The sequence below is a fragment of the Ruditapes philippinarum genome, unplaced genomic scaffold (genome assembly GCF_026571515.1).
Source record: "Ruditapes philippinarum isolate M1 unplaced genomic scaffold, ASM2657151v2 ctg757_1_1_1_1, whole genome shotgun sequence".
NCBI classification, from domain to species: Eukaryota; Metazoa; Mollusca; class Bivalvia; order Venerida; family Veneridae; genus Ruditapes; species Ruditapes philippinarum.
In genome coordinates, this window is record NW_026861682.1 from 149,855 (window position 1) to 160,118 (window position 10,264).

Consider the following 10,264-nt stretch of genomic DNA (forward strand, 5'->3'; position numbering starts at 1 on the left):
AAAAACGAGTTAACATGTAATGGATATATTTAATAGGATCGACAGCAGTATTGTAAGTAAGAAAAAGTAAATTTATTCAACTATTTATACACTTCAAATAAGATCTTAGCCTGGGTTCCAGTCTGTCGATTTTTTTATAGTTCTCTTTTGTTTGGCAAATCGACAATACAATCAAAACGACGAACGAATACCGAATAGCGCATATGTTATGAATAAAGAAAAAAAAATGTTATAAATAAATAAAAACTATCAACGCCTGAATACCAAGGCTAATAAGATCTATCATTTTGGTGAAATTTCAAGAAAGAAAAAAAAGATTAGTAGTCCAAGGGTCGTTGGTTTGATTCTCGGGCGAGGCGACATTTGATCTCGGACATTGATTCTAATGGAAGTTTGTCTCTCGCCACTTGCTTAAAAGAACGTGGAAGTAGTAGTCGGTCACTCTTGGAGAAATCGGTAATTACTAGTTCGTTATCCAGGAAAGCCGGGTTGGTTGACCAACGTTTTAAAATCTGCGCAAAAACTAAGAAAACAAACAAAAGATTGTTTAAAAAGAGAGAACTGATGATTTTCTTGGATAAGGGGCCAGTTAAGTGCCAAATTGCGTGATGCGATGCGTGTTTTTTCTTTTCTTTCTTTTTGTTTTTTACTCATTTTTTGCCAAAATATTGGTCCGGCCAAGGCCGGACCGGCCGGACCATCGACGACGGCCTTGATTACGGTGTCTGACTTAAGCCATGTTAATTTTTCTTAGTTTGACTGTCGTATTTTCGTGACTTAAAGCTAAAAAACGACACGGCGTTACTCTACATACATGTATATACTGCACTAAAACTGAACTTCCAAAAAATTTAATCGCGACATTCCTTGAATTTTTAAAACAATGTTTTGTTTTGCGTGTGAATCATTTGTAAATATCCCGCCCTATCATATTTTTTAAAACTCTTTACAATTTGAAATTTTATGTAATTTATAACTTTGTTTTGGCATAGCGCCAATAATTATTGAAATATAAAGTAAAGTTGTTCTTCCGGAAGTTATAAACTTTTATTCACAATCTTTTTAACATTTTTCCATATAAATTAAATAAAGTACTGCCCCTGAATCATAGAGCTGTATCCCGATCCGGCGATATCCTTATTACAGAACTAGTGAATGAATGTTTAATAGGAAGTTTCTAGATCCCAATAGAATATTAACAACACCATCAAAAAGATAGATAAGTAAATGGATAAAAAAGTGAATAAAATAAATTAATAAATTAAATCAAATAATGACATTTTTTGTGTTTTCAGGTCAGGTTTTTCATATTCTGCTATAACAGCAACTAATAAAAATCCAAACTGATTACACGCTAACAGCAGATTAACTCGTGGTGAGTATATAAGAGTTTCTTTAACAGTGTTTCATAGAAAGTCCTAAGTGTATCCTAAGTCCTTTGATATAAAACCAACTTTAGGACTAACTAAAGACCGTTTAAATAAAGCATTGCTATTCAGAAATTAAGAGTCATAACATAAGGGTCATAAGTTAGGGCATTTTCTTTGAAACAAAAATTGTCTCAGTTTTGGTCTTTAAGGGTGATTCCAGACTAAGGACTTTCTATGGCACGCAACCCTGTACTGTTTTTTACATGTTTTCTATTTATAAATAAGTATCACGAAGCTAATAATATGATAAATGTCAAGAGGGTCACAGACGGTGGTTCTACCAAAGTACAATATTGCACTTGAACTGCTGCACGAAGACAAACATAAAATATTCCCGGAAGTTACCCAATTGAAGCTACTTGACGAATACAAATAAACAAATTATATCAAAACATTAACTTATTTCGATTAAAGTGTCTTTTCTAAAAAATCAATTATATATTTATGAAAATATTTGTAAATATTTAATGGCACATAAAGTCTAAAAAATGATTTTTTTTCTTTCTAAATAAAGGGCAAACATGTGTTTGTTTGGGTTTTTTTCTTGTTTTTATTTCTGTTGACAAACACAAACAAAGCAAAAGTGGATCAGGTATAGTTAACAAATGAGTAATAGGTGGGTAAAAGTAAAACTATTCTTTGGCTTTCAATGAAATCATAAGAATAATCACATATGATATATACATGTAACTTGAAATGTTGAAGACGATTTACGTTTTAATAGGATAAAACAGTTCCCAAAAGAGAAAGATGGATAAAAAGGTTCAAAAGCCATTCATGTATCTTAGGAACGGAGAACTGTTGTATGATTCGGAGGGTAAAGAAGCCATGGCAGAAAAACAGGCTGCGGATATTATTGATATCATTAAAAAGATAAATCCCAACTTAGGTGATGCAAATGACGAAGATGTCACAAAAGATGAAATTGAAGACACAGATAACGACAGTAGCCAGGAAATCGATTGGGGAGCTAAGATAATTGATGTTTTTAAAAACGGCTGTCTAAAGTGGAAACCTTCATTAGAAAAAGATCATAAAAGCTTACTAACAACAAAGGCACACACAAATTTCACTCGAAAAACCTATAGCGAAGATAACAAAATAAAAGAAACAAAAGTAATGTACGAAGAAGCAGATGCAAATTTCAACGCAAGCTCTAGCGGTCATTTGAAAATATCTATGGGAGAGAAGAACTCTGTAAAAGCAGAATATGACGCAAAAGTAAACGGATGTGGCGAAGCTTCTTGCAAAGGGTTATTTGATAAACGCTTTAATGATAAAGAAAATGAAAGGGAGTTATTAATTGCCAAGTGTGAAGCAAAAGGGAAACTAGAGGGAGAATTTAAAGGCTCTGCAAGTTTCAATGCTAAGGAAAATGAAGGAAAGGCTGATATGAATGTGAAATTTGGGGTACATGGTCAAACATCTTTTACTGGTGTTGATATTAAATTACAAAACTCAAACAAAGAAGGAAGAGTTAAAGTTTTACACGGCAATGCCAAAGGAAATGCAGAAATTAAAGCAGCTGGTACATTTGGAAAGCACAAAGTCAACCTTGAAGCTAAAGCTAAAGGAGGAGCAAAATTTAAAGCTATGGATGGAGAATTTGACTTTTCTGCAAAGAAAAGGAATGATGGTATTTACATTCCCGGATTTAAGGGAATAGTTGGTAAGGCGAAAGCCAAGGGTGAAGCAGAATTTTGTTTGAATACAGAGATTTGTGGAAAAAAAATTGATAAGAAGGGAAATGTGTCTGGCGAAGCGGAAGCGTCTGCATTAACACTGAATGCGCTTGAAGTTGATATCAGGAAAGAAAAAGATGACGGAACTGTTCGTAAAGCAAAGGCATCTGTAAAAGGAATGGAGGGTAATTTTTGTAACGTTGAAGCAACCGGGAAAAGGAGTGGCGACATAACTGAAGCTTCGGCTAATTTAACAGGGGCTAAGGTCAATATTGGTAATGTGAATGCAACTGGAATTGATAATAGAACAATACATTCTGCAAACGCTACATCAGGATTATCAGCAGATATTGGAAATGTTAAAGCCTCATGTTTAGGCCATAAAGGTACAACAGCTGGGATTGATGCAAGTTTAGGTATGCAAATGTTCAACGTGTCTGCTGGAATTGCTCGCGACACAGGGGTTTCTGCAAGCTCTAAATTTTCAATGTTTAATGTGAATCTTACAATTGGGACACCATCGTTAAATATAAGCATGCCCGGTCTCGGCCCAAACATTAGTATTCCTTTCGTAAGTGCAGGTGGTGGAGGAGGACAAACGGCAGACCAATCAAATGATTCAAATGGTAAGGGTAAAAATGAAACCGGGTCATTTACTGGACAAGAAAAAGAGAATGGTTCAAATAACGAAGGGAGCTTAAATACGAATCGTTCAAATAAGGAAGGGAGCTTGAATACAGATGGAAATATCGGAACAAAATCTAGCGACGGGGAACCCTCCCAATGTGGATCGATTGCACAAAATAACACAGATAGCTGTACAAATAGTAGATTTGGTAGTAAGTCATATATTGGAAATGAAAGTAATACTAGTTTAAATTATGAAGAACAAAGTCTAACAAGTTTAAATGATTGCATTGGAACATATGATGGAGATGGAGGTCCTGTGGAGAATGGAGTAATTGCCGATGACAACACAGGCCGCTATACAAAAGATGGTCTTGGTAGCGGAACATGTATTGGAAATATTAGAGAAGGATGTTCAAATAGTGAAGATACAAACCTCAGCAGTTTAGATTTGAATGATAATATTGAATCTTGCGATGATGACGTGGGAATATCGGAGACTAGATCAATTGCCGGAGACAACATGGGCAGCTGTACAAATTTCGGATATGGCAGTGGGTCACGTATTGGAAATGAAAGAGAGGGGTGTTCAATTAGCGAAGACACAAAAAATAAAAGCTTTGATTTGAATGATTGTATTGAAACATGTGATGAAGATGTATGTTTCTTGGAGCGTAGATCAGTTGCTAAAGACAACATAGGCAGCTGTACAAATACTGGACTTGGCAGTGGGTCACCTATTGGAAATGAAAGAGAGGATTGTTCAATTAGCGGAGGAACAAACCTCAACTGTATACATTTGAATGATTATATTGAATCATGTGATGGTGACGTGGAATTTTCGGAGAGTAGATCAATTGCCGGAAACAACATGGACTGCTGTACAAATTTCGGATTTGGCAGTGGGTCACGTATTGGAAATGAAAGAGAGGGATGTTCAATTAGCGAAGGAACAAAAGACTGAAGCTTAGATTTGAATGACTGTATTGAAACATGTGATGAAGATGTAGGGTTTTTGGAGCGTAGACCAGTTACCAGAGACAACATGGGCAGTTGTACAAATACTGGATTTGGCAGTGGGTCACGTACTGGAAATGAAAGAGAGGGATGTTCAACTGGCAAAGGAACAAAAAACAGAAGGTTAGATTTGAATGATTGTATTGAAACATGTGATGGAGACTTGGGGTCTTTTGAGCGCAGATCAATCGCAGGCAGCTATACAAATAACGGATTTGGTAGTGGGTCATGTATTGGAAATGAGGGATCTTCTATTAGCAAAGAACAAACGAAGAGTAGATCAACAGCTATGGTTAATACATTGAGCTACTCAAGCGGCATATTTGAAAAGTCAAGTTGCTCAAAGTACGGGGAAATAAACGGGAACAGTAAAGATAGCAAGATAAGTACTTTCAAAAATGAAAGTGAAAGCGAATATGAACATGGGCCCCTGAATCAATTGACAGGCGGAGCATACATGGATGAACACTTAAATACAAAGAATTTTGAAAGTCAAGTATTTGAAAGAGTTAGGAAACATACCATTGGAAGACCAAACAAAAATCCGAGTAAAATGACTTTTGGTGACACGGTATCTGCAGAAATTGAAGAAGCCGAAAAAGAAGATCAACACTGTCTCAAAAGTTTTGAAACAGCGCTTTGCCCAAAACATCGAAGAAATATCACCAATGAAATGCATGGAGACGAGCAAACAGCTGAGCAAGCGGATACTAAAACATGTTTCAAGGGGACAGACAGACAAGCTGAAGATTTGAAAACTCAAATAAATTCCGATGATATTTTAGACATTCAAACGGGTAATGAACAGGAACATGAATTATATACACAGTTGCCAAAGCGAAAACATGGAAAATCTCCAAGACACTTCGGAATGCACCACAGAACGTCTGGACTAAGTTCTACAGACACATCACAAGAGAAAGACGTTCAAACCGAGCTATTACGTACGTCAGGGAAATATTCATCTGCATCTAATAAAATGATTTCTACTGATTTAAAAAATGATGAGTATTATAACAAATATCTGGCGAGTCTGGTAAATGACCGATTTGATAAATCAAAAGGAAAATATAAGAACACAGAGTCTGAAAAAACAGCGAAAAGTGAATCTTTATTTACTATCTGGAGTGATCAAGAAAAACTTAAACAGGCATTGGTTGAAAAATATTCCAAGGGTCCAAATGCAAGAGATGTCACAGCAAAAAGAAACAACGTGGGAAATACTAAAGAACGTGATATTGAAGGTAATGCCGCGCAAGGTCAATCAACAGAGTCTGATGACAGAACACCAAAAGCAAAGAAAAAGGAGGAACCCAAAAAGCCTTTTGGAGCAAATAAAAATATTCATACGATATTTACCCTAGCTGGTGCAGAATCTAAACCCGTGAAGTATTTGAAAGACAATTTTGCATGTTTTACTGACGAATAATTGTTTGAAACCATATCTATGGAATTGAGTTTGTTTGGTATGTAGAGGAACACATTTATACATTTGTTTTAGATTTTTGGTTGGATTTTACGTCGCACCAACACTGTAAATGCCATGTGAATACTTTCCAGCTTTACTGGTGGACGAAGACCTCGCGTGCCTCTCTGTTCAATATAAAAAAAGTGCTCATTTCCATTTATGTGTCTTATTCTAGTTAAAGAATACATTTAAAATTTGTTAAAGGCAATTAAAAAATCAACCTAACACTTCTAATGCTAGTGTTTTTGGCGAACTATGTAGACATCCCTTATATATAAATAGATTTGTAAGAATAATGAAGTACAGGTTAAAAATTACAGATACTGATAGCGTAATCCTAAAGACAGTACTAGTATTTAATCAAGCTTTAGAAGATAGCAACAATGGGTTTTATATGTAAAAAAAGCTTGAATGATTATGGATTTTTGAATGTATTTGATAATATGTTAATGCAATTGATAAAAGTTATTTTTATATGAATTCAGGTGTTGTGTTATTGACTCTTATTGACTTATTGATTTTAAAATCAGTATTGTCTGCTACTTTAGAATATAGAGTAAATGTAAATTATGTAAACGTTAAAAAAAGTTTTTACAAGATTATGAACATTATTTGGATATCCTGTCAAGATGTAGATTTATAATTTTTATGGAGATTGACTTTAAGAAGCACATAGTGCTTCTATCAAATTCCATTGCATGTATTATAATAGAATGGTTTTTAAAATTTGTGTATATTGTAGTCTAATTATATGTAATATATGCAATAGATAATTATGTTTAATTAGTTCAAGATGTAGATTTAAAACGAGTAGTTTGGATGTCTATACGTAGAACTGTTGATGGAGAAAGGTATTGTTTTTGCTGTTTTACTTAAGACATTGAAGATGAATTTCATTCTATTTGTATATATGCTGCTGTTATGCAGAACTTTGGAAAATATTTGAAAATTAAATGTCAGAAACCTGTCGGTTTATATTTTACAGCTGTGGTCGCAAATAGAAATTATGAAATAATTCAGTTACCAATTTTGTTAAAGAATTTCTTGCTTTGAGAATGGTAAACGTTAAATATTGTAATTGCTTATTCTGCTTATCTAATGTCTGCACTTATTTTTAATATTTCGTATAATGTACATGTGTTAACTTCTTGATACTAGATGAAAATTTATACACGTACTATGAATTGTATGTCTATTATGATGTAAATTTATACAATGAATTGTATATAAATTCTGACATTGTAATCAAAAATAAAAAATTGTGAAAAAAAAAAGATTGCTATTCGACTAGCTACATTGACGTAATGTTTGTAAAAGTTTATTATTTTGCTTTGAAAAGATGATGTAGAACGAACAAATCTAAATAAATTTTTTGTTCAAATCTGTTGAGAAGACAGTGACATAACGTTACAAGTATTTTACGGCTGCACACCTTGAGATCCGCCATCTATTTTTTTATATTGGAAACATATACTACCATACAGAGTCAACATCATTTTTTTCCGAGATTAAGATACATGTAATATTTTATGAAGATCTGGATCAACGACTCTTGTGCAAATTTTTAGATAATTTCCTCACTCCGTTTTCCCAGAACAATCATTTTTATTTTGCAAAAAGACCCCCCCCCCCCAAAAAAAAAGAGAAAAGATTGCGTTGCAACACTTTTCGCTTAAAGAGAGAGAGAGAGAGAGATAGAGATTTCAAATTCATTCTTTAGTATATTCCTCTTAACATCTTTTGTACATTTTACCATTTTAATCAATATTTATGTTATCAGGCTGTTTGACCTCAATGGAGCTCTTTCACGAAAAAAGAAAAATATATATTGACAAATGTCAGAAACCCGCCACCTTATACATTTCAACTTTTTAACGTTAACACAAATAGTAATTATGAATAGTACTTATGAAATAATTCAGTTATCTAAATTTGTTATAGAAGCCCTTACTTTGAAAATGTTAAACGTTAAATATTATACTTGCTTATTCTTCTTTTCGCATGTACGTAATTTTTATATATAATTTTTTTTTCGTATCATATACATGCATTAATGAACTTCTTATTACTAGATGTAAATTAATATTATGAATTGATTAAAAATTTAAATTATGAATGGTTAGAAAATATTATGATTGAAATTTAATTATAGTGTCGTAATGTTTGTAAATGATATTGTATTATATAAATGATGTAACATGAAACTATCTCTATAAAGTTTCTGTTCACTTCTGTTCCTTTCTGTTTCATTGAAGGCAGTGAGTCTTTGACTACAGCTGCAAATCTTGAGATCCATGTTGGAAACAAACCAGGCAATTATCCCTTCTATTCCAGTTATTCAGATGTTAACATCTCATTATCATATCAAAAGAAAGTGATATAATACTTTTTCCTAAAATGAACAACATTTAGAAATGTAGACATGTAGTAAAAAATGTTGTCATAATTTGAAAATCCAGAATGGAAATTCTACTATTTGACAAAAGTTAAAATCTGTTTTTGACTTTTTGAGCATTTCCGTTTTCTCATAATATTTTCACACATAATGCATTCTACTTGTTACTTGTTGACATAGTTATCAGTGTATCTTCCACAATCTTCAAGGTCCTTAAGATGCTCACAACTCCGAGAAGTATAGGTTATAGTTCATATATTAGAATAATATACAAATTAAGTGTAAGGGAGCGTTGCTATACAATCTAGTGCCACTGTCTTTATACATACGAGTCATTTCTTTAACATTTGTAAACTTTCAAACCATTGCGATATCTGGCGTCAAGACTCGCACTGCTGATATAAAGACACCGGTTGCTTGAATTCAAGCACATTGCATGAGGAAATACTAGTCCATTTCCTGGTCCTAGGATCACCATGGCTTCGCTGAGGTCTAACTTCAACATGTAAATTATATCCTGCTCTGTACTACAGACATAAACTGATCCAAACATGGATATACTAATTCCTGAAGGAACTCTACGGTGACCTCGATAGAAGGCTAACATGTTTCCATTCATGTCCAGGGACATAACTTTGTTAGTTTTCCAGTCAGACACGTAGATCACTTTCTCGTCAGGAGTCACAGCGATGTTGCTAGGCAGAGTACAATGCTCTAGTACACTAGCATCAGGTTTGATCGTCTTGACTACTTTCCCGGTCGCCTGGAGGATCTGAAACTTTACAGGTTTCCAAAATGACGCATATAGATGTTTGTTCATCATATTGATGTCCACACAATTACCACTTGTTTTTATTGTACGGTTTACGGTCATTTTCCCGCGTATATTAACTATCTGTATCTGGTAACGGTTTTCGAACACAACAGCTATCTCGGTATATGATACCGCTGTTATACCACCTGGCAAATATTGTAAGGCTATAACATCTTTAATTATGTTTATTTCAGTATCAACTAGTTTCAAGCATCGATTGTTATAATCACAAAGAAGTAGTTCGTTGTTGGAAACTAACGTCATTTTTGTAATGTAACAATCTTTTTCATCGGAATCTGCCTGTACGTTGATATTCCCGGTATAAATATACCCTTGGTTCCTCTGAATACCACATGCCGTTCCTTTATTGTTATTTATTTTAGGAATGGAAGTTGCTACAACATCATGTATCTCGTCATGTTGTATTAGCACGTGATGCCTCATGAGCCTATTCTCTGAATGACTCTTCAAACAATTAGTGCAAAGATAGTCGCAGCCATCGTCGCAGTATACAACTGCGTGTGATTTTTCTCCCGATCTCATACATGGATTACAGAATGGTGAAAGTTTTTCCAGGATGCCGTCTTTGCCCAATAAAGTGTGATGCTTTGATACCTTGTTTCTTGAATGACTTCGAAAGCACGTGATGCAAAGGTTTTCCTCGCAATTAGTGCAGAATCCCTCAGCCTCGACATGATCTCTGACGGCTTTGCAAGGATCACAGTAAAAATCGTAATATTGCTCAGAGCTCTTGGAAACTGATGCCAGTTTTGAACACTGAATTTGCATAGAGCCTTCATCAGAACTTACATTTATTGGCGAAACACCCGA

The 10,264-nt window shown here is 34.2% G+C and overlaps 1 protein-coding gene across 1 annotated transcript; it reads left to right on the plus strand.

Moving 5' to 3' along the window:
* On the plus strand, positions 1 to 7,848 carry LOC132716495 (uncharacterized). The gene is made up of 3 exons (XM_060699782.1): positions 1 to 52; positions 1,296 to 1,375; positions 2,155 to 7,848. The coding sequence occupies exon 3, from the start codon at positions 2,181 to 2,183 to the stop codon at positions 4,701 to 4,703; it is 2,523 nt and encodes an 840-aa protein (XP_060555765.1). The 5' UTR covers positions 1 to 52; positions 1,296 to 1,375; positions 2,155 to 2,180; the 3' UTR covers positions 4,704 to 7,848.
* Positions 7,849 to 10,264: the final 2,416 nt, after the last annotated feature.

What these genes read in the sequence shown, in the direction of transcription:
- LOC132716495 (XM_060699782.1), top strand. Translation starts at nt 2,181, where the DNA reads ATGGATAAAAAGGTTCAAAAGCCATTCATGTATCTTAGGAACGGAGAA.